The sequence below is a fragment of the Pogoniulus pusillus genome, chromosome 32 (assembly GCF_015220805.1).
Source record: "Pogoniulus pusillus isolate bPogPus1 chromosome 32, bPogPus1.pri, whole genome shotgun sequence".
Lineage (NCBI taxonomy): Eukaryota > Metazoa > Chordata > Aves > Piciformes > Lybiidae > Pogoniulus > Pogoniulus pusillus.
In genome coordinates this window covers 5,578,993-5,604,520 of record NC_087295.1, presented here as the reverse complement: position 1 = coordinate 5,604,520, position 25,528 = coordinate 5,578,993, and the positions used below count along the sequence as shown (strand labels likewise).

The following is a 25,528-nucleotide window of genomic DNA, read 5'->3' as shown; positions in this document are numbered from 1 at the left end:
GATATGGAAAGTCAGCAAAGTGAAAATGTATTTCTACAATTAGACCAAATATAACAGTATAGAAACAAACAAATAAGTCAACACACACACACAAAAGAACCCTACACACAGAAAACAACCAGCCAAAAAAAAACCCACAGACACAAAAAAACAAACCCCAAACCCACCAACTGTTACAGAATATTATAACCTTAAAGGGAGTAGAGGTGAAGTAGGCAGTGCAGCAAAACCAAGCAGCAGCCAAAGCAGCAGCAGTGGGAGAGAGAGCAGCAAGGAGCAGCAAGCAAAAGACAGGTACAAGCTGTACTTCCAGATATAAAGTTTTCAATGCTCCAGTGGAATGATGCAAATTTATTGTTGCCATTTTATGGCCTTACCCCTGGCATTTTATCCTTTTCACTCAGTGTTCCAAATAATACATATATATAATGCCTAAGCTAAAAATCTAGCTCAAATAGCCACAACAAAGCTGAAGAGATTACAGGCAGTAAATATGATTGGAAGGAAAGACATTTTTAATTGAAGGAAAGGAAAAAAGAAGCCTGTAGCAAAACTGTTGAGAGACTTTGTAAATAACTGGTAGCATGACAAAGTCAAATGAACCATGTAAAGATAAACCAGACGATTGTTTCTTCCCTCTGAAACAAGAACAAATTAGCACTATGCAGATTATTTAAAGAAACAAACAACCTCCACCAAACAAAAACCCCTACAGGACAACAAAACAAACAAAACCATATCAACTCTCCCCCATTCTTCTTTTCCACATTGTAGTTCACAAGCTATATGGGGTTTTCTTCTGCTTTCTTAATTGACTTTTTTTCATAGGCTTTTGTCTTCAGCCCAGTGAAGAATTAAGCCAAAACAACTTCTGAAACCAAAGTCTTGCACTCCAGCATGTCCAAGTTCCCTGCATAAGCACTGTGAAAGTGATGAACTGACCACCTATGTACATTAGAGTAAGGATAACACAGCGATGTGAGCAAATTCTGAGGACAGAGAAACGTTCCCTACCTTTCTTTACCATGTATGAGCAAACTACATGCTAGGAGCTAGTCCTACTTTGAGCAGGAGGTTAGCATCGATGGCCTCCTGAGCTCATATTCAGGCTACATTAATCTGTTCACATTGAGATGGATTGAGATTGAGGTGGGGTGGAAACTAAGAAAAAAAGAAAAAGAGGGGAAAAGAAAAAGTCAAGTGCAGTAACATCACTGCTGGATGCAGTGTTGTGAGTCCTCTGTTCCTGGTAGCAGAGGAGTGACTTTTTTATTGTGCTCCATTAGATCCCATCTCAAATGACACACATCATTTGGCTGGGGGAAAAAGGAGTGCTTGGGATTATTCCTAGGAAACAGCAGGCATTGCACTCCGTTCTCTGAAGTGCAGCTCCATTCTAACACTGCACAGGATACTTGGTGCAGTAGGAATACAAAAGCAGAGGGCTCAGCTCAGGTGAGTGAGCCACTGGCTGCAGTGCCAGCTGCTGCATGTGCTCACAAGCACGCAGCCCCTAGTTCCCCTTTCAGAGAGGTGAAGCTGGAATCTGCATGCTCTCTGGCCTCTGCATATGTTTCAGAACACTTACTTTTCTCTGAAGCAGAGAGGGAAAATATTTTAGTGGCATTTAAAAAAAGAATTTCAATAGCAAAGAGTTCTTATTTGTCACTTCAAACGTTATGCATCACAACAGCAGGTGACTTTGAAAGGTGTGTGGATGTGGGTATTTCTGGATGTAGGTTGTGCACTGGTAACCTAGAATGGTACCCAAGGAAAGAATAGTGAAATGTGATGAAAGAAAGGAGAAATATACCTCTATAATCTATTGCCTATAATGTATCAAGCTAACAGAGGGAGGCAGGCATGCCCATGAGTTCATCTCCTCCAGAGTCCCATTCACACTGGGCCAAGCATTCACATCTATGGTCATACCAGGATGTCTTCCAGTAAAGATAACTTGCCTATCAACTCAGGCCAAGGAAGTGGCCTAGAGACAAGCTGCTCTCTGACCATTAAAAGCCAAGAGATCTGTGTCAGAACGATGAAACAAGCTCAGGCTTCTCATTCATTGTCTTTTAAATCACTGTTATCAACATCTTCACCCACCTTCTACTTCTAGATAATTGTAACTCTCTACTTCCAGCAGCACAGCCACATCAAATGAAGTTTGTCTACAGTGCAAACCAGTTCTGCAGTGGATAATCATAATCTCCTTACTGAGCAAAACCTGTTGTAATCTGATTACATATTCAGGATGTCAATTCCTGTACTTACCACTACGCCTGTCTTGAAAAGGAGGTAATGGACTGTCTGTGTCACATCTGCTGCGTGCATTAGGTTGTGGTAAGGATTTTTGTGTTTGCTGTAGCCAACCTCCAGAGCTTCCACAAAGGACACCAGAGCAGAAATGGGGATCTGAGGAAAACAATACACAATTAAAAACAGAATAATGATCTTTAATGGCTGGCATTCAGAGGAGAGCATTTTGATAACAGTCCCAAAGAGCAGTTTGCATTTCACAAACAAACGACATGCTAAAACATCTCTTCGAGGCATGGGAGAAAGAGATAACCCAAGCCACTTCCTCAAACTGGCTTTCCCATCCCTAATTACACCGTGGATGAATTACATAAACACACACAAGTATACTATCAAATGCTGTCTGGGAGACATGTGCAGTATGAAAACTAAGAGAGATGTGCCTGGAGAAATGCCATTAAGTCACATGTATCTGTATGTGCTCCTCACAACCTATTGGGATGTATCTCTACGAGTCACATTCAATCATATAGCAAGTCTGATATACTCTACTAATCATAGAATTGAGCAGGTTGGAAGAGAACTCCAAGATCATCCAGTCCAGCCTATCTCCCAGCCCTATACAATCAGCTAGACCATGACACTAAGTGCCTCATCCAGTCTCTTTTTCAACACTTCCAGGGACAGCAACTCCACCACCTCCCTGGGCAGCCCATTCCAATGGCAAATCACTCTCTCTGTAAAGAACTTCCTCCTGACATCCAGCTATTTATTACAAGTCTGGTTTCTCACAGCAAAATCCAGCCTGCCCATCCTATCATCTTGCCACAGTTTTCTGCCCTCAAGAGGCAAACTGCACATGCTCAAAATGAAACTCAGCACATTTCTAGAGAGGAGATACAGGTAGGGTCAGCTGCAACACATGCAACTGACAATATGGGTTCTCTAGGTTCATCTTCTCAACAGCAAATACCCTGAATGCTCATATTTCCATAGTCAGAGGAGCACTGTCATTTTTGTCTAGGATACATATGTGAGAAGGATGCAGTTCTGAACATTTACCTTCTTCAAACATTTCTCATGGGGCACAGGCAGCTCCTGAAGAAGTACAGGAGTTAGAGATAGGTAACCTCTTTCCAGCCAGAGTAAGTGGAGACCCCCAGGGAGTGAAAATGTCAGTGGAAGAAGGGAGAGCAGAGTATTTGCACAGGGAGAAGAGTCAAGATATGAGAGCAATGTTTCTGCCACTCAAATTTAAGCTTCCTCAAAGCTAGAGGAAAGGATACACAACATTTTTACCTGCAAACCTCTACAACAATCTGAGAACTATAGAATAGTTTGGGTTCCAAGGGACCTTTAAAGGTCACCTAGACAAATCCCTCCTCCAATAAGCAGGGGCATGCTCTGCTAGGTCAGGTTGCTCAGAGCCCCATCTAGCCTGACCTTGAATCTTTCCAGAGATGGGGCTACCACTTCTTTGGGCAACCTGTGCCAGTGTTTCACCACCCTCAGTGCAAAAAACATTTCTTCCTTATAACTAGTCTGAATGTCTCCTCTTTTAATTTAAAACCATCAGTCCTTGTCCTGTTGCTATGGACCCTGCTAAAAATAATGTCTGAGTCTTTCTTACAGGCTCTTTTTGAGTACTGACAGGCTGCAAAAAGTCACCCCAGAGTTTTTTCTTTTCAAGAGTGAACAGCCCCAACTCTCTCAGCCTTTCTTCACAGGAGAGGTGTTCCATCCCTCTGATCACTGTTGTAGCATCCAGACCTGCTCCAAGAGGCCCACATCTTTCCTGTGCTGAGGACTCCAGAGCTGCATGCAGTACAGCAGGTAAGGTCTCACCAGAACAGAGGGGCAGAACCACATCCCTTGACCTGCTGGACACACTGCCTTTGATGATCTGAATCCATACACTCTTTATTTTGTGTGCCTGCACTCTTGAGAGTCTATGAATCTCAGGAAAACAATCCTGTCTTTCCCACAGGATCAAATGTAGTATTTCCACAGGATCAAATGTAATATTTCCCATGGATTTCATCACGAACTCTGTTTGGAACATTTGTTACTTCCTTGTGTCGTTGCAATTCAAAGTACTACTTAGCACTTGGCCTGGCTTACTGGGAAAAGTGTAGCATCCACGAAGCCTTCAAACAGTGCTAAAATTGCATTCTGAGTGGAACAAAGTAGGAGGAGAGGGTAGCTGAACCAAACCAAGGATGGAAGAAAAGGTCCATCTTCTAAGTACTGACCTTGAAACGGTTGATCAGATCATAGCGTGTGAGAAGCTCATAGAAAATGAATTTCAGTGCATGATCCCCACTGGCATCATTTAGTGCAAAGACATCAAAGGACCACTTGTCTACATTCTGCAAGAGTGGGTAGAAAAGACAGTTAATATGCTTTGGTGACAGTTAATATCCCTTTCATAATGCTTTTTCCATTCCTATTCCTTTGCATCTACAAATGGAGAAGCAGAGTGGTAATCTAAGTATTTAACTTATCCCCCCCACACTCTTTTAACATCTTCAGTTCCACTGAAGGTATGCAGGGTCTAATTTACTCATTGGTAATGTATGACACATGACTAAGAAGTTTCCATTAGGAACCTGTATGCTGCTTGTATTTTCTAAACATGGCAATTCTCCACACCAGAATTTAATCAGCAAAGGTTCAATCCTAAAAGCTGAGAATCTTGGTTGGTTTTAGCACTGGGGTGGTCCTGCTGTGGCTGATTTTACCCTTCTCAGCCCTACCCACATACTATGTCCAATGAAAAGAATGTTAACCTTGAAGGAAACAGAAAAAAAACAAATATATGCTTTTCAGTGATATTAAACCTCTGGATTCTGAGTTCTTCTGAGCTTGTATTGGGAGTAAAGCACTCCAATGCTTCCTTCATGCTTAAACCAGAATAAAGCTACATGGCTTTTACATTTAAAGCAAATACAGGCACCTGTGGTCATATTTTTAGTGCTTACTATTCAGTCAAACAAAATAACCTACTAAAAGAACTATCTTGGTAGTCCCAAAGAGTACTTAGTTCCTCTAGGTGTTAATATTAATCCTAAATTGTGATTATTACAGCTTAAAAGTTCCAAAGACAGCATAACCCTACTCTCCCTTTTTTTTGCTTTCAAGATGAGTCAAGTGGGGTTTTCAGACGCCTACAGAAGCAGGAGAACATCACAGTAGTGCTACATTAACAATGATACAAAAAGAAATCCCAACCTTTATAACAGAAAAGCAAACATCAAATTCCAACTAGGAAAGTTCTAGTCAGCTCTAAATGATATATTAGCGCTGCAGGATGGTCAGTCAAGTGACTGAGGAGGGGAAGTTCACTTCCCAGTTCATAAAGCTCAAGTACAAGTTATAAACCTTCTTGAAGAAGGTTAAGTTCAAATCTCAACCTGAGAGAAGGCCACAGAAGCTGGCAGCACTCATTATCCACCAAGATAAATCTTCTTGAGCTCTGAACCGAATGTTCCTGAAACCCTGTGAATTTTTCTCCACCTAGCAAAGAAGAGGAAAGGTGCAGAAGGAGTTATGGCTAGGAGAATGATATACAGATGCAGCTCATCAGGCACAGGACCAGCTCTCAATCTCTCTTTGCTGCTGAGAACTTTGATGCACTTCCCACAGGGGTTTATCCAAATGACTCTCCTTAAATCACATATTAAAGACTGGCATATGTAAGTTTCAAACTCTGTTGCAGGTTACCTCCCACGTCCCTGTGGCACTTTCACCAGCAAAGAAAGATGACCACATTCAACACACGCTTGACCCAAGAAATGGGCATTAGAGAGACATAACATGGAGTATGCTAAATCATTGAAGTCCATCTAAAAATCTGCTACCCTTCTGAGCAACACTAAAAATGCTAAATGTCAATTATCTACCATAATTGGTACATTTGCTGTTCTGGTCATGTTCCAAGTGAGGACCTGCCTCCAAATGAAATGCAAAACACAGTCACTTTGAACTGCTTTGTGGTCAGTCACTCACACATCAGCATAGCTACAGGATGTTCTGAGGGAGACCAACTTATTTTGAAACCAGGTATCACCAGCATGGACTGACCATGACGACCTTGCTCCTCACATAGAATCACAGAATCAACCAAGTTGGAAGAGACCTCCAAGATCATCCAGTCCAACCTAGCACCCAGCCCTGTCCAGTCAACTAGACCATGGCACTAATTGCCTCAGCAAGGCTTTGCTTGAACACCTCCAGGTACAGTGACTCCACCACCTCCCTGGGCAGCCCATTCCAATGCCAATCACTCTCTCTGCCAACAACTTCCTCCTAACATCCAGCCTAGACCTCCCCCAGCACAACTTGGGACTGTGTCCCCTTGTTCTGTTGCTGGTTGTCTGGCAGAAGAGACCAACCCCCACCTGGCTACAACCTCCCTTCAGGTAGTTGTACACTTCTACTACATATTGCTGATTGCACAGAGCTGAGTATGCCTCTTGTAGAGGTACAGCCTACAGAGACATTAATTAATGGGTAACGATCAAGGATGCTGAAAATTCAGCTCGGCTTTCACCTATCCCAGTAAATCACTTGCAGAGCAGTTGATATTACAAGCTGCTTGGAGCCCATGCATTGAAGGCATGGTCAAGCTTCTCCAGAGATGATTTGTGGCACAATACACAGAAAAGTAACAATAAATTGCAGCTTTTCAACGTTTTCAGTAAGCATTGGAGAAGTAAAACAACCAAGAGAGGAAAAAGTTCCCGCAAGAAAACATATTTTAAAGTCCTTGAACAAACTTAGGAAACAGACAAGAAAAACAATGCTCAAAGCATCCACTCAGTCAACTGAAAGTCTTTTCCTGGCTTTTGAGTGTTTTTATTTTGTAACCACTTACAGCAGTCAATGAAGCAAATTAATTCAACACTTGCCTGTGTATAATAATTTACTTCTGGGTCCTATGGCGTAGAAAATAACATCTCGACTATGGCAAAGTTTAATTCACTGTAAAGAAACCTTATCTTGTGGAAAGAAAAGAGTTCCTTTATAGATTTTTCCCTGTAGTTAATGTTGTGCTCTTGCAGCAGATAAAATTTACCAAATTATGAAATTGCAGAACAGTACATTAGGATTGTTCTCAGGCATGAAATAATGGTTAACCCCATAGATGCTAAGTTTCTCAGTAGAGACAGTTAGATTTTACTGAGGGAGATATCCTTGCTCTTGTCAAGCCAACAGAAGGCTTGTTATAGACAACAATGACAGCAGCACTTTTCCCTCAGTCTCTAGGGGGGAAAAAATCCTTCTAACAGAAGCATTAAAGTGTCACAATGTACACAAATGTGTACATGAGAGGCATTCTTGTGTTCACAGTATCACAGGGTTGGAAGTGACCTCAAAGATCATCTAATTTCAATCCCCTTGCCATGGGCATGGACACCTCACACTAGATCAGGTTGTCCAGAGCCCCATCCAGCCTGGCTTTAAAAACATCCAGGGATGAGGCTTCCACCATCTCCCTGGGCAACTCGTTCCAGTGCCTCACCACCATCATGGTGGAGAGCTTCTTCCTAACATCCAATCTGAATTTACCCACTTCTAGTTTTGCCTCATTCCCCCCAGTCCTATCACTACCTGACATCCTAAAAAGTCCCTCCCCAGCTTTCTTGTAGGCCCCCATAAGATGCTGGAAAGCCTCCACATATTTCCACAAGTTCTACAATCCAAAGAACAATGATTCAGTACCCTAACTGTAGGTCTTTCCAGTGTGGAGTTCAACATTAGGACTGCTTCACGAACTCTGCACACACTGACCCTGTGTATTGACCTACTCTATCACCTTTTCTCACTGTTGTTGCACAGCATGCAATAGTGACATTTGCTGCATAGGCATCTAACTTGTTTTTGTAGTCTTGATAATTCCTGCCTAAGCAAAGAAACTTACAATTGTCCCAAGGAGTGAATCTGTTTTTTTTAAGACTACATCTGACTGATCAGTTTTCCTCTGAAACCTCAAAACTCATTAAAGTGTCATTATTCCTAAACTGAGTCACCTTGAAGACCTGAAGCTGAACAAGAACTGCCCTTCTCTCAGAGCAACTGATCCTTTTCCTTCCCCACCTCTTTTCCATCTGTGTTTTCTTTCTTCCCTGTGGGAGGTTGATCAATTGCAGCGTGTTACTATGTCCTTAGTTTAATCGTCATCATCTAGAACAAAGCTGCAACCTTCACAACCTGAAAATGGCCACAATCTTGAACTCTTTATGGAAAGACTATTCCCTTAGGCTAGTAAATGATTAATGCATGCCAACTAAACTAAATGTCAGAGAGAAGGGAAGGGCAAGTATTAAGATACCCTTACCAAGTCAAATATTGCCTATCTTGATGCTTTGTGCAGCAGCCCTGCAGCCCCTCCCCCCCCAACCCTTCTTATTGGGATTACCTTTAGCACTCCAATTACAGCTGGTGGGTAGCTCAAACCAACCATATTTGAAGTCCGTCTGTACATTCTAAGATAAAACAGATAAGGCAACACATAAACAGAGTTAAAGAAAACTAAACAAACAGAAATCAGAAAGCAGCAGACCATTCACTAGAGGGGACCTTATTCAACCCAGGAAACCCTAACTGCAATTTGGTGGTTGTTTTTTTCCTTTCCTCTGTCTTGTTTCTAACTTGGACAATATTCTCTACAATGTTTTTATTGCATAGTCTGAATTGCTACACCCCCCAGTATCTCATAGCTTGGGTACCTGGCAGGACATCACAGAGAATTTGCTAATATCAGATCTTTACCAAAGGAAAAGTCTATGCTTAAATAAAGAAGATGTTCCCCATGTTCCATGGCAGCTGATCATCCTGGTCTTTTCAGTTCACTTGTTCCTTGCTGCTTCCACATGCAAGCTAATTCTGACTGTTTCTTTTCCACTTTGGTACAGCTGTTACTTTAGCCTGCATTTCTTAAAGACTGGTATAAAATCTTTTGGGGTGTTCACCATGTATGTTTATGTTTGAGGGAGAGACAGAGAGAAGGGCTAAGGCAATAATCAACATCTGCAAGCATGCTAAACAAAGCATGGAAGTACATACCAGATTTTAACCCTGTTTTCAGGCCACATGATGTTTAACAGGCTGGGTGAATGCAGAAACCCTGTCCTAGCTAAAAAGCCTTTCTGCAGGTCACCTGTTTTCACACTTAAGTAACATAGAGCTAAAAGGAGATGATTGAAAGCTCTCTTTTTCCATCCAAAATGATCCTGTGTGAAGTCTTCCCTCACTTCCCTTTTTCTTTGTCGTGGTCTGCACTCAAACCTGAGAAAAGGTCTCATGCTTTGGAGAATTAAATTCACTCTTTTCCTAAACTACAGGATTTACCCTCTCCTCCATCCAGTCTCACAACCTCTTCTTAAGCAACAATTCAGGCAGACTGCCTTTGATTTAGTTGCCATCCTGCTCTGGAACCACATCACATCTGAACACTTTCTCCTTTGCACTACAGCGATTGTACCACTGGGAAGCCACAGCCACATTTGAAGTTCATTTCCTTCCTTGCTGAGCAAGTCCCTGGCAGAGTGAGGGTTAACTCACAAGTAGCCTGTAAAACCTTGGAGAAGCCTGATCCAAGGAGAAGGGACTAGTTTAGTCTTGTCAAAAATTGCTGCCACTCTTAACACAGTTACAGTAACTTTGGTGCACAGATAAAAAGTTGGCTGTAGGTGAGCTGAAGGAGACTTGTGTCTTTGTGGCTTGTGTCCAGCCTCCTGCACAGAGGGCTGGTAGGTTGTCACTGGGATTTTGATGAACAGTGGAAAGTGATCTGCTCTTCCATTCCTGACTTGAGTTTTGCTGTAAAGACCTGGGCCCTGCTGTCTTTCATGCTGCTTAAAGTCTCATTCAGAGTTTCACACGTGCCCATCCTCCTTCCAGCTTGAAGGAAGAATGCCAGCAAAGAGTGGCTACTCAGTAAGAAAAGGTAAGGTTGGAAGTGAGCCCAGATTTAAATGCTTTGAAGGGTTCAGAAAATAAAATCCATTTTACTAGTAGGTTCTGGTGCAAACCACAACACAAAAGGCTGAGAGGACTCAATGTTGTTACTTTTAAATTCTCCCTGAACTTCAGGGTTTTATATCAGTCATGGCCTGTAGCTCATTCCAGTGATACTGGATCAGTATCATGGATTTTCTGATACTGGATCAGAAATCATGGATTTTCTTCTTCTTAGCAGCTCTTCACAAGGAAAACTCAACCACAGATGTAAAACAGAGGCTAGGAAGGGCTTGGTGTGGGCTGAGTGAATTTTAAGAGCTGTCACTCTTGAGGCAGGGCCATGTAGAGGTAAATATTCCCTCTCAGATTACAGCAACTCCATGCTATTACATCTGCATTATGCTAAAAGCAGATTGGTATGTGCTGTCTGTTATTTAATCCAAGGGTTTGAGATGCTATCCAGATCTGTGTCAAGACATCATCAGAAGCAGATTAAAGCATTCTTCATTCAATAGAGCCATCTTTTAGTTTTCCAAGGTCTTCTGGACTAAGGTACTCTCAATCTCCTGTCACTGTGTCACCACATCAGGGTGTCATCACTGCAGGCTGCAGTACCCAGGCAGCTAGCAAAACAAAGTAAGTACATGTTCCTTTACCTTTCTACAAATATCCCAGCCTGCACTGCATGGACAATACTCCTGAACCGAGGCTTTTCCTCTGTCCTTTTGAGCATCATCCCCATTTGCCGCGTGAATGTGGAGGCCAACCAGTCGCGGACCTCCGAGGGCACAGAGTCAGACTGGATGTCACTGAGTTCATCTTCTGTGTCCAGTAAACGCCTAGAAGGGGAAGGAAAGAGATGGGTAAACAGACTCCCTAAAAGAGCACTGCAACATTGTTAACCAAAAAGAAGCTCACATATGCTTCAGTTCAAGCACTTGTTAAAAAAAGTCTTTGGTTTGTCAGCCCTAACAGAACACAACTGAACAACTCTTTGTGCTAGTTTGAAGCAAGCTGGAATGTTTTGGTAACAGAACTAGATAACAGGCAGTGAAATGAAAAACAATTGTGTCTACTTCTCTCACAGTTACGCTGAGAACTTTGGGAAGAAGAAAGTCTTATTCTCCATTTTGTTTCTCACTCTTGCTTTTGCCTTGGACCTGGTCACATCTCATTAACCCTGCTCCTACTAACCTTGCTCCTTAACCTCTTGGCTGCACCTCTCTTCTTCCTGAGAACTGGGGTAAGGTTAAGAGGGCCGGGGGGAGGTGTTGGGGTGGTTTGAGAGCCCCTCCTGGGGACCTAGGTTTCTGGGAGGGGAGTTGTGCTTTTGTATTGTTTATCCTTTGTATATTTCTGTATATAATTGTATATAACTGTATATATTGTAAATAGCTGCTTGTAAATTCTGCTAGCTGTAAATAAATTGCTTCATCTATATTCCCAGGGTCCGTCTGAGTTAGCTGGGGCAAATACAAAGTGGGGGGGGGCGGGGTAACCCCCAAACCATCACACTCTTCCACGGACTGTTTATTATCTTGAGGAGTTAAAGTGTCAGACTGTGAAACTCACTGCTAGGCTGAGAAATGAGAAGTATCAGCCTTCTGAAGCACAACTACGTAATCACCCACTGACTTCTCATCTCCAGCTTTTCAATATTTCTGCCTTCAGAGGAGGTTTAGGTTGGATATTTGGAAGCGATTCCTCACAGAAGGGGCGACTAGCCACTGGAATCTGCTGTCCAGAGCAGTGGTAGAGTCACCATCCCTGGAGGTCTTTAAGAAAATATTAGATGTGGCACCCAGTAGCATGGTTTAGCTGATGTCATGGTCTTAGGTCATAGGCTGGGCTTCATGATCTCAGAGGTCTTTTCCAGCCTCAATGATTCTGTGACCTCTCTGCCCATCAGAGCTCCTTCATGATCATGTTGAACTTCCCAGTTGCTATCATACAGTCCTCTCCTTTCCCATTCTGCTCAAACGAGGCAACTCTGCAAGTGCTTTTAGCACTGGAGAAATGGAACTCCTCTGCAACCTCTTACCAGGTCTACCTCTATCATGAGCTAGAGTAAAATTTGGTTTCATTTCAAAGGCTTGTTACAAATAAAAAGATTTAACAGTATTCAAAAGGAGCAGAAGAGCAGGAATTTAGAAACTTGAAGACAAAGTGGAGCATAGTTATGAAAACATTTCTCCAAGAGAATAGATATTGAATTTATGATTGCTTTTGATCTCCTCCCTTGCCCCAGGAAACTTAAAGAAGCTTTTAGACCAAGGATTGAAGACCTGGTCTACGCAGAAAACAATATTTCAGTGATTAAAAACATATTGTCTGTGAGTAATAAATCTTGGCTAAAACAACTTTCCCAACTGACATGCAAATTGCACTTTTGTGGCATTAGTGCTAGCTAGAAGAAGAGCACCGATGTCTGCAGTTAACTCACCTGGTTTCATCAATGTATACTGACTCAAGAACTGTTGCAGCATATTCCAAATTCTTCTTTAGGTCTACAACTGAAGCTTCTCCTCTTTCTAACTGCTTTACCAAAGACCGCAGTCTAGAGAAAGGAAAGACAGCAATCTGATTAGTACAAAGAGAAATTGGTTTGAGAGTGAGTGTTGGGTCAAAACTAGATCCAGCATGGGGCAGCATGAGGCCTAGCATACATGATTATGTAGTAAAACTCTTGGATGATTCAGTGCTCTCATACCCTTCTTCTGTGTAACTGCACCACAAGGTATAAGCAGCAGCACTTTGTATTTGGCAGTACTTTTCAGGTGGGTTACAGCCTCAGGCAGTACATGTGATGGAGTGAATGCAGGGGAAGGCAATGAAGCTGGGGAAGGGCCTGGAGAATAAATCTTATGCAGAGCAACTGAAGGAGCCGGGGATGGTTAGTTTGAAAAAGAGGATGCTGAGGGGAGACCTCACTGCAACATTGTGGAGAGGTCGATGCTGGTCTCTTCTCACAGGTAAATAGTGGTAGAGCAAGAGGGAATGGCCTCAAGCTGTAACTGAGTAGGTTTAGACTGGACATTAAGAAACATTTTTTTCCCCACCAAGAGTGGTCAGCCATGGGAATGGGCTGCCCAGGGAAGTGGTGGAGTCACCAACCCTGGATGTGTTTAAAAGTCATTTGGATGTGGTGCTTGGGGTTATGGTTTAAGGTGAATCTTGTAGAGTAGGGTTATCGGTTGGACTTGGTCATTCTGAGGGTCTTCTCCAACTGGAATGTTTCTGTGATTCTGTGATGTGGAAGATTAATTCACCTTATCTATAGAGCCAAACCATTGATCCCTCCTAGCTATTGACAGCTTTTCTTTCTAGTGCAAGAGCAGAGAACTTTCATGGATTCATATGCCTCCTACTTCCTTCAGCCCATGTACGAGTAGTCCAGAGATGTGATTCCTTAACTAGTTACCAGAAACACTGTTTGTACAGAGGAGTTAATATTGCAAGAGAAACATTATCTTTGGCTCCTGCTGGCTTTTATTCCATTGATTTAAGTGCCCAGCAGCTCTGTGCCACAAGTCATTCAAAATTCATGTTCAATAATGGCACAGTCAGCAACGGTCGCTTCACGGCACCAGCATTCATCATCACAGAAGATTACGCAGAGTACTGCATGCATCCATCACTTGGAAAAGCAGTACAGTTGTTATCACAAAACCTTGTCACAACATCAGCCACTCTCACATGGAGGAAAAAAAATAATCACATTGTCTTTGTCTTACCATCCATTATCTCAACTATTTCTGCTCATTCATTAAGTCATAGCAGCTGCGACCAGCCACCTTCACCAAATAAGAGCCTGGCGATAGTTTGTCTCTCGTACATTGCACATATCTCTGTTTTGTTGAAATAGTCCTGAATGCAGCCATAAAGTTAGGGCCAGGTTCTCCACCTGAAGAGTATCTGTGCTTATAAATGACTGAAGGGTATCAGGAGTGGGGGGCCAGGATCTTCTCACTTGCTCCCTAGGATAGGACAAGGAGCGATGGATGGAAGCTGCAACACAGGAGGTTCCAGCTCAACACAAGGGGGAACTGCTTTACTGTGAGAGTCCCACAGCACTGGAACAGGCTCCCCAGAGAGGTTGTGGAGTCTCCTCCTCCGGAGACTTTCAGGGCCTGTCTGGATGCATTCCTCTGTGACCTGAGCTAGATTGTATGGTCCTGCTCTGGTAGGGCGGTTGGACTCGATGACCTCTTTGGGTACCTTCCAACCCCTAACATCCTGTAATTCAGGCAAAAGTATTAGCTGAAAGATTTTGTTTCAGGGCAACTGAAGAAATCCAAGAATTCAGTCCTGTTTCTCAAATCATTTTGACTGAAATCAGAATATTACCATAAACTCTTAACATGTTTTACTTCTAGGAGCTTATATTAAAAGAGTACACGCAGAAGGCAATATGCTGACTTCCTTTCTTCACCCCACAGACTAGGCACTGCAGCAGGTTCAGCCACATGTATTGGTAACCAGGAAAATGCCAAGGCTGTCAGACAGCTGATTAAAAAACACCTTACTGAATCAAATTAAGGAACCCAGCTCAGCATTTACTTTCCTTTTATTGTAATGGTTTAGAGTGTTAACTAAATGCTTTTTTTCAACCAAAGCATATGCCATTCTGTCAGAAAAGGTTCATTATAGACTGATCAAAAGCAACATTTTCACTGGTTTTGGTTTTATTTTCCCCCCTCTGCTTCCTTTCAAGTTCCTGACTAATAATTTGCACAGATCTATCAGACATATTTTCACTGAAGCCCAATTCCTGTACTTCCAGGAGCCTCCAGGCCAGAAGAGGGATGCTAACCATCTCTAATGTTAAGCTGTTTTAAGACCATGGCACATGCCACAAGTGAGCCAGGCTGCAGGTCAGCTAAGTTTCTTGGATTACAGCCATCAGCACAGCAGTTATAAAGAACTGGTTAGTCACACAACATTAGCTCTAAATCTAGTTGTTTAATTATATTAAGATACAGCTAATGCCCTTCTTAATAGGATTTCTAAGGGAAACTATTCCTTTAGTTTGCAAATTCTCTGTGAACATGTGCCAAATATCACAGAAAAAAAGTCTGAGAGTCTTTGTTCTGCTGAGTTATTTCACATTTTAGTCCTCTGAGTAATCCCTTAACTGCCCAAAACAAAAGCCTAGCCCGAAGCAATGCTGTGCATTTTAACTTCCTCTGACCCCACAGGGAGCTCAAGTAGGTGCACAATCATGGAAAAGGGCCAGTTCCAGAATACAGCCCCCTGCACTGCCAAGGAAAATATATGCACACACCCACTGGAAACCCCCCCTAAGACTATGTGCAAATAATCCAGCAGAGCAATATATTCGTGTAGAGCAGGTGGGCTGTGTCCTCAGTGAAGGTGAGAGGTTATCCAAAGCATGAGCTGCTCCACAGCCCCACTCCCACTCCTCTTAGTGTTCCCCTAAACTACTGTCATATAGAAAGCCAATGACCAGAAACTGGGCAACAGAACTCAACCCACAGAAGTGACACAGCTCAAAGACCCAAGGCCACTACAGATGCAAACTAAACTGCAGGGAAAAGTGAAGCTGTTTTCAGCATGCTTCTTGCAGTGTAGAATTCCTAACTGCTACAAGCATTCTCTGTTACAAATAAATCAGTCTCTGAGTACAAGTCTCCTTAGCTGGAGGGCTCACTTTTAGGCAGTTGATTGCAAAAACAAAACAAACCCAAAGCACAACAAAACACCACAAAACAACACAGTAGCATTACGTATGACTGCAGAGAAGATGAACACCTCTGCAGTCTGGATCCCAGTCAGCTTCAATTCACATGCAAATCACATGTTTTGTCTGAACACTCAGGGCAAGTTCCTTCCACCGCTGTAAAACCTGCGAAGCTGCACAGCTACTCCCCATGTTCATTTTCAAAGCTTTATGACTGGTGACTCACCACACATCTTCAACAGTACAACTCAGTCTGTTCCTCTGAGAGTTGTTCTCGTACCACTAGGCTGGTTGAAGAAAAAAAACTCCTTTGGATGCACACTAATAGGTTTTTTTCTTTTCATAATAATAAAAACCCTGAGCCTCCTCTTCTGCAGGCTGCACACCCCCAGCTCCCTCAGCCTCTCCTCACAGGGCTGTGCTCCAGGCCTCTCACCAGCTTCGTCGCCCTTCTCTGGACATGTTCCAGTATCTCAACATCTTTCTTGAATTGAGGAGCCCAGAACTGGACACAGTACTCAAGATGTGGCCTGAGCAGTGCTGAGTACAGGGGCACAAATAACCTCCCTTGTCCTACTTGCCACACTGTTCCTGATCCAGGCCAGGATGCCATTGGCTCTCCTGGCCACCTGGGCACACTGCTGCCTCATGTTCAGCTACTACCTACCAGTACCCCCAGGTCCCTTTCTGTCTGGCTGCTCTCCAGCCACTCTGTCCCCAGCCTGTAGCACTGCTTGGGGTTGTTGTGGCCCAAGTGTAGAACCCTGCACTTAGCCTTGTTAAGCTGTTTTCTACTATAGATGAAAAAAAAAGGCAAGCCATTGACCACAGCACTGCTGGAGCTGATTAAGTACCCTCTTGAGCCAATGTTTTCTTTTCATTATTTGTCACTAAAACTTTGAGAATAAAAGCTGTTCATGAGCCTCTGCTATGTCTGATACAAGCTTTACTAAGAAAGCTTGTAGTGGAATTTCTTATCAAAACTGAGCCCTACCCACATAGTGAAGGCCCTCGGGAGAAAGGGGAACCCTGGGGTGAACTTATTTGCACTTGCTCTCCTTTAATGCATACTGAAACTGGAGAATTCAGACTTCAGACTGAGGGAATCACCTTTGATAAGTCAGTTCTAAAGAACAGTTCACCAGGTGAAAGAACCTTAGACCCAAAATCCTTGTGCTGATTTGTTTGTCTGGGTTGTGAGTTCAAAAGTTTGATACAGATATAAGTTACTCAGAGTTTCCTGTCCCCCATCTGAGGAGGCAGGTGTGGTCCACAGCACAAAAGGCTTTGGGTCATCCTTCTGCAAAAGTGTTCTGAAAATCTTTCAGGGTTTTGAGCAACATTAGAGCTTCTCCCATCCTTGCTAGAAGTGGTACAGCTAGCTAAAAGGAGTTGCTGGCTTCCTTCTGCTGTGTCATTCTTACCTCCTTTCTAAGATGTAAGTAGGTCATACAGGTAGAGTAAAGCTTTCTGTAACAGTACATCACAGAATCAACCAGGTTGGAAAAAGACTCAACCTATCACCTAATGCTTTCAATTAGTGAAACCATAGCACTAAGTGCCTCATCCAACCAATCATTCCACAGCTACAGCTATACATGAGAATGTATCCCCTCAACTCCTTTGTGAGAGTTTTACTGCATCAAGAACATATGGTACAAGAATGTTTTGTATGGAGACCCCAATTTTATGGACGCCTGACAAAACTGGATGTATGTAGCAGTCAAGCACCAGCTTCCCTATCTTGAATGGCACTTTCACATCCCAGGAGAGAATCTGTTCTAGCTGCTCCTCAACCTTCCACGTTTGGAAAGCTTCCTGAAGCAGACAATATCCCCCTGCCTTCTGGGTAATTCAGACACTGCACTCCATGAGCAAGCAATTTGGGGGATCCCTGTAAACATCTTTGTATCATATCATATCATAGTATATGTGCAACACACTCTGCAAGACATGAGATTTGCTCTCAGCCTTTCACTGTTCTCAAAGTAGCTTTGTGCTGTTCAGGCATCTCAGGTCTCAAATGTCACTAACTCACAGGGGACACTCCTTGGAGTTGCATATTGGATAAAAATGCAATCTGCATCCATATTAGAAACCATTTCTAATCATCTGGACACGATTCATGCTTAGGTACACAAAAAATTGCCCAAACCATTGCAAGACTAACTTCAGTATGGGACACTCTTCATGGCGCTGGTCATTAGAGAGTTCATGAGGGAACACTGACACAGAAGGAGATTAATCCATTACAATAAGGTCCTTCATGAGTTTTCCTCAGACAAACAGAATGTCGTTACAATAGACACTAGTGAAGAATGCTTTCAGCTTCACCAAATCCTTGTCACTCAGACGGCATGAATAAGAGGCATATTTTGCTCTCAGTCTGTGTTTATGTAGCTTTTGTTAGTCAAATTGCTTCTATGCAATGAAAACCCAAGACAATGGTTTCAAAGACAACTCATTCCTGATAGCATTCTTTGGGCAAGCCAGCACACATTGATTCTCAAATAAAAGCAAAGTAAATAAGCACGAACCAGCCACAGGCTTGAGAAATTAACGAAACAATCAGAAGTAGACTTGGTTGCATAAATGCCAGCTCCAGTTTACACATGGAAAAACATCAAGGCTTGCTCCAACAGACTGTAAAGACAGACATCTGCTGATCTGAAAGACAAACTGCTGCCTTCTCACATTCCTCACCCTCCTCTGGAAAGCCACCGTAATTACATGCTAAATACATGAGCAAGTGTGAGAAAGAGATGCTCACTGTGCAGCAAACTGTCTCTGTTCCTACAAAGCACTGCTACACAGAAATAGGTGTACACCTGCTACCTCACTATAAGGTACAAACTCCACCAATCAGATATTCCAGGGATGGAGAGGAGTTAAAGAGCACGTGGGGACCAGCTAAGCAGCGAGTGCATAGAAGATCATTCAGATACCTCATGACAGTATCCAGCTGCCTGCTATGATGCAAAGAAACTGCAAAACAAATGCACAGGATATTTAATGTTCATAAGCACCCACAGAAGACTGCATGTGGTTATACAGCAAAATGCATGTGTGCAGGAGTTTCAGTCAGCTGGGTGGACAGATGCCTTCAAAGCTTGCACCACAGACCCTGAGATGCTCCATTCAAAGAGTGGGTTGGTGGGAAAGGCACAGCGTGCACAGAAAGTAATCCAGGAGCTCATCAAGTCTTTTCACAACAGCCAGCAGGTATGATTCATCCCACAGTCTGCCACATCTTAGTCTAAGGCTCTGCATATAGAGCATATGTGAAAATACTCAACCTGAGGAAAATACACAACCTACAAAGCCAGCTCTAGCAGTAATCCTCAAAACAGAACTGAAAATAGAGTAACTGTTTAGCCTGTGACCCAAGGGATTTGTACTGGACTGGGGACTTGTTTTCTATCACTGCTTTTGTATAGAAAAATGCAAGTGACAACACACAGAGACAAAACAAGAAAAAAAAATCAAGCCTTTCTAAGGAGGTATCACTGACATACAGAGCACTGCTACAGTGACATTTTTCATCAGAAGAAATCACAAGCAATTTTCCAAGTCATTGTTTTGCCTCCTTCATGTTTCCTGGAATATCTTATTCACTTGAATAGTAACAACAAATATTAATGTTGTGTTAGAAGCATGAAAATGCAACAACCTGGCCTTAACAGGATGGTACACAGCTTGTTTCAACTCACCCTAAGACAAGTAATTAACCAGCTGTAAGGTAAATCATATGTAGTCGATAGTTCTACTTCACAGTCAAATTCTTCTTGCAGGAAAGGAAGTCCTGTGCCCAAAGCATTAGCAAACTGGCTTACTAGAGGATGTTCAATAAAACAACAGCCTAAGAATTCCTCAGCACCCTTGAACTACCCTCCCCTCTACCTCCTGCTCCTGAAAACTTGGAAAGGCTGTGCACTCCTCCCATATGGAAGCACATCCTGGCATTCTCAGGTTCCAAACTGAGAACGGAGGCAGAACATATAAGCAGTAAGGAATCTTAATGTGAGTACACTTCTGTTGTCAGAGTCTTTGCTGTTGGGGTCACCAGAAGTCTCAGCCATAGGTCTTTTTTCATTCAAGTCAGCTACCTCACTGAGCACTAATCTTGTATGGGAATCAGTCACACAGATGCTCATGGAAGCTACTGGAGATAGATCAGTTAGGATGAACCACCTTCAGTACCTGCCTTTCCTCAGAGAAGTATGCACTGTCCTAATGCTCTTTCCCCCACTAATGACAGAAATGAGCCAGAAGATGAGCTTAGACAGTCACTGTGGTTCAGAGAGCTGAGATGACTCCACAGAATACCCTGAAAGCCACATGAGGGTATATTTCAGATACAGGAGAGAAAGCAAGGCTACTATACTCTGTTTTCACAACTAACCATTTTCTAAGCAGTGTTTCCTGAAGTAAGTTTTCCTTTTGGTGGACTACTCTGTGGGATGCTAGCATGAATTTGAGGCATAGGAAGTTCCATGTAAACATGAGGAAAACGTTTCTCACTGTGAGGGTGCTGGAACACTGAAACAGGCTGCCTAGGCTGTGGAGTCTCCCTCTCTGCAGATATTCAAGACCCACCTGGATGTGTTCCACGGTGCTCTAGTATAGGTGATCCTGCTCTGGCAAAGGGCTTGGTCTAGATGATCTTTGAGGGTCTCTTCCAGTCCCTAACATTCTGTGGTCCTGTGAATCAGTTTTTGGGGGAAACTGCAGGACCACTGAGTATATTAAGAACGAGATCCAAAGACAGCTTCTGGAATGAAGCCTTTCCAAATCACTGATACCTTTTACAAAAATATAACCTACCTGAGATTTCAGCCACAAACCTAACAACTCTTATTTTGCATCTTTAAAATTAGGTACCTGAAATGAGCCACCTAAATTTGCATTTGAGGCAAGTAACACCAAATATCAGTTCAATGCTGATGCATCCAATGACGCACTCCCTTTTCTTTTATACAGACAGAATCTTCTTCTCCCAAACCACAATTATCACATTTCTGGGTCCTCCAACAAGGTCACTCTGACAAATGATGCTAGCAGATTGCTTTGTGCAGATCTGAATGTCAGAGCTCCATGCATGCTCTGTACTTAATGCTTACTGCAGAGATCAGGAAGAAGTTTAGGGAGAATTTTCAGAATATTTCATTGCAACCTTAGTTCCTCCCCATCTGGTGCCATTAAACTATCCAGGGGAAGAAAGTCTACAACTACCTCATTCTTTCCAGTTTCTAAAACCAATTACATCCCAGAACAGCTTTTTAGGAACCCACAGGGCAGTCAGGCAAGCACAGATCCACACAATGTGAAGTTGAAGCAGAAGAAGTGGTTCCCAGGCTCTTTTCTTTCATCCATCAGAACTTCCCAAGACCTGGACAAAGACTACATCTCACTTTCATCCCATCAGCTATGGCAGAACCTGGAACAGAGCAGCAATGAGTTCCCATGTGGACAATGACTACATCTCACTTACATCCCATCAGCTATGGCAGAACCTGGAACAGAGCAGCAATAAATTCCCATGTGGACAATGACTACATCTCACTTACATCCCATCAGCTATGACAGAACCTGGAACAGAGCAGCAATAAGTTCCCATGTGGACAATGACTACATCTCACTTACATCCCATCAGCTATGGCAGAACCTGGAACAGAGCAGCAATGAGTTCCCATGTGGACAATGACTACATCTCACTTACATCCCATCAGCTATGGCAGAACCTGGAACAGAGCAGCGATAAGTTCCCATGTGGACAATGACTACATCTCACTTGTATCCCATCAGCTATAGCAAGAACCCAGAAGAGAGTAGTGATAAGTTTCTGTATGGCCTCAACACTCTTAGCAGGGTTCTGGGTTGGCAAACTCCTGCCAAGCAGTCTGGATAACCTACTTACCAGCAATACCTCAGAACTAATCAACTGATATTATTTACACAGTCAATTTGCTGGCCCAAATATGAGCTGAGTCAGTACTAAAATGTTATTTCTCATCATATTAAAGCTCTGCTATGCATTTTTGGAGGGCCTCTAAAAGCTCAGAAGTTCATCACACTTCTCTGGTTACACTAGCAGGTGCATGTTTAGCTCAGATCCTTAATGTGCCTTTGCTCATTAGACAATGTACCCTTTCAACAAATATTGTTGAAAGCAAGCTGCTGTTCTCCGAAAGCCCACAAAGTTTGCATTAAACTCCAAAATCATTTCCCTCTCGGCGGCTGCAAGTTGGAAAGTCTATATTCCTGTAGAACAAGTCCATTTGTGCTACCCCTTAATTATCATTATTTTGAGGGAAGCATTCCCAAAGTCACAAGTAAACACTCCCTTGCCTTTTGCTACAGGCTGGAAGAGCAAAGCCATTGCCAGCTTTTAGCTGCACACGATGAAGGTGTTGAGCTAAATATTTGCCATGCCAGGAATTTTTAACAACCTGGGCGCTATTAGAAGCATCATCTTTGCAGAGAAATGGCAAGAAAAGGCAATTACAGAATGAAACCTGGAGGTTGCCAAGCCACAAACTAACAAAAACTAGTTCAGAAAAGGTCCCAGATTTGTGTTTTTGTAGCGTTAAGTGGTTCAGGATAGTTCTCCATGCAGCGGTGTTTATTGACACCCTGGTGATTTGGACTTTACACTGCAGTTGGCTCCCTTAGCTACTTCAGCTACCAGCTTGGCTAATCCAGGTGTACTGGGGCTGAACACCACCAAATTTTCAAGCTTACGGATTTGTTAATATGCTCAGGAACTGAACTTAACCCAAAACCACAGCCTGGCCACCACAACACTAATGGTTAAACTCCAGTGAAAGTAAATTTCTCACTATTTGAAGGGGGCCTACAAGAAAACTGGTGAGGGACTTTTTAGGGTAGTGATAGGACTAGGGGGAATGGATCTAAGATAGAGGAAGGGAGATATAGTTTAGACATTAGGAAGAAGTTCTTCACCATAAGGGTGGTGAGACATTGGAACAGGTTGCCCAAAGAGGGGGCGAAAGCCTCATCCCTGGCTGTTTTTTAAGGTCAGGCTTGGATGTGGCTGTGGACAACCTGATCTAGTGGAAAGTGTCCCTGGCCATGGTAAGGAGGCTGAAACTAGACGATCCTTGAGGTTCATTCCAGCCCTGCTAATCCTGATTCTGAACAACACTCTTTCCTTCAAGACCATTTATTCTCTCCTACTTAGAGATGAACTCAAAACCTCTATGCAAGCATTCAAAGAAGTCCATCTGGCAGGGGGGTTGGACTAGATGATCTCTTTTGGTCCCTTCCAAACCCTAATATCCTATGATCTTAAGAATATGTTACACACTTTTGCATGGTGGAATCTTACCTCCTTGTTTTAACTGCAGTAGCTTACCTCACCTTTACCAAGCCATGAAAAAGAGTGGCAATATCTACTCCAGCTATTACAAACTACCAACTGCAAATGTTATGGAAAACCCTCAAGATTCCTTGAAATCCATACTTAGTCAAAAGTGCAATTAGGTATATTTGGAGGGCATGATCAGGAAATAACCTCTTAAGGGAAAAGAAACATTGGAAACTTGTGCATTGTACTACGGAACAGATTAGCAGGTGAAAATAAAACAACGCAAAGGTTGCACTAAAAATTGTGAGAAGAAATTGTGTGCAAGAGACCAAATGGTACATTTCAGGAAACAATTTCAATTCGTGGCTATTTGTGTAAGAAGGGAAAGAAAGTAATCCCCTCAGACTCACTGCATGCACTCAATGGAACACAACAACAAGCACTTCAAAAACACCTGTTTGAAGGAATCCAAGATTGGTAAGGAGGACCAGCACTAAAAATGTCTTTCAGTAGTGATAACAAGAAACAGACACAACAAAGAACAACAGGAAACTTGTAAAGATAAGATTAAAATAAACTCCTGGTGCACATTATTATCCTGTTGACGAGGGCATATGTCTCTGATCCCCGTTCCCTGCATGCTCTGTTGGATTCCACGTACCATGCACAAGTGTCATCCTGTTGCAGCCACCTGCAGACCAGTTAGGTTTGCTTTCCTGCTCTAGAGGCACTGAACACCTCAGCTGTACTCACCACTGTAACACCCAAATACTCTCCCCCTGCCTCAGGCTCCAACTCAAGTATTAGCTCTCAAATGATCCTTTTGGAGACAGATGTTTCTATCTTTCTCTTGGTAAATTTTCATTCCTCAGATATTGCTAAGCAGCCATCCTGAGTATGGATTAGCTCAAAGCCTTGGCACAAATACTACCTTTTTTCTGCCTAGCCTTCCTTTTCCTTCCCCTCTTCCTCCCTCACCCCCAGTTTCAGATGTACCATGACTAGTTGAAATTTCAGCAGCAGCATCTCAGTGATCTGCTTTGGCCTGACCTTCCTGAAGTCCATTTCTGCATTATTGCATCAATAACACTTCCACACCAACATTAATAATGCAGAATGGGATAGACACTGAAGCTGTCCAAAACTGTTTTGTTTTGCCATCCACTTCCTTGGACGACAGAGCACTTAGATGGCCACAACAAGGATGCTGAGAAGTGCACTGCAGCTAAAAAGCTTCTGAGGACCTTCTGTTCAGTAATGAAGAGTAACAGCTTCACAAATACAGTGTCAAATGGCAACAGTGTGGTAGCACCTGAGGAAAGGTGGAGTCGCCGTCCCTGGAGCTGTTCAAGGCAAGACTGGACGTGGCACTTGGTGCCATGGTCTAGCCTTGAGCTCTGTGGTGAAGGGTTGGACTTGATGATCTGTGAGGTCTCTTCCAACCCTGATGATACTGTGACAGGGAAAAGAAGTGGAAGGGATGTGTACTGGGACATACAGTAGTTTAAGAGGTAATGCTCTATTTTGAGTCTAAATTATAAACAAGAGAAAGGAACATTCTGAATATTCTTTTTAATACAGAGTGAATGAGCAGAGTTGTTGTGCTACTTTGAGTCTAGCTGGGACATTTTAGTGAGAGGAATTAGGTGATAGGCTGTGAAAAGGAAACACTGGTGATGTCTACTGCACTCATACGCTTGCTGAGATGCATTAAAAACAAGAACATGAATATAGATAAGGGAGTTGTTCTCTGGCTCTGACTGCTTCCCTTCTCTCTCTAACCTGCTGTCTAACTAATCCTTCTGCTTCCTAACCCCCCACATCAATTCTCCAGACTCACCTTGAACATAAGGCAAAGTCTGGGATAAGGTAGAGGGGTGGAAAGGAGGTGGAAGGGTGGTTGGGAGCCCCTCCTGGGGACTCTGGTCTCTGGGAGAGCTGTTGTGTTTCTGTATTCCCTTTTTAACTTGTACATTTCTGTCTATAGCTGTCTAGGCTGTAAATACCTGCTTGGATATTGTGCTAAGCTGTAAATACAAAGCTCCATTCTAATTTCCAGCTCGGCTGAGTCTAGTCTGGGTGATTTTCTTAAGGGGGTGTGTGAGGGCAACACTCAAACCACCACACTTGTAAAAAGAATAACAAAGTCTATATCATTCATTGGTTTGCTAAGAGGGATAAAATGGCCATGTACACACAATGCCTCACTCTTTGTCTCCTTTGCCTTCTGCTTTCCACCTCCTCCACTGCTCTTCTGTGCATAACTGAATACTAAC

At 42.9% G+C, this 25,528-nt stretch overlaps 1 protein-coding gene across 10 annotated transcripts in view; it reads right to left on the bottom strand.

The window, feature by feature from the left end:
- Positions 1-25,528, bottom strand: part of PDE1C (phosphodiesterase 1C) — a 347,029-nt gene that overhangs the window by 67,716 nt on the left and 253,785 nt on the right. For all 10 annotated transcript variants that reach the window (XM_064169719.1, XM_064169718.1, XM_064169720.1 and 7 more), the window contains 5 exons: positions 12,668-12,781; positions 10,881-11,063; positions 8,681-8,747; positions 4,512-4,628; positions 2,275-2,415 (listed from right to left, as the gene is read on the bottom strand). In XM_064169719.1, the coding sequence (XP_064025789.1) occupies positions 2,275-2,415; positions 4,512-4,628; positions 8,681-8,747; positions 10,881-10,966 (411 nt within the window). In that variant the 5' untranslated portion in view covers positions 10,967-11,063; positions 12,668-12,781. The remainder of the gene's footprint in view (positions 1-2,274; positions 2,416-4,511; positions 4,629-8,680; positions 8,748-10,880; positions 11,064-12,667; positions 12,782-25,528) is intronic.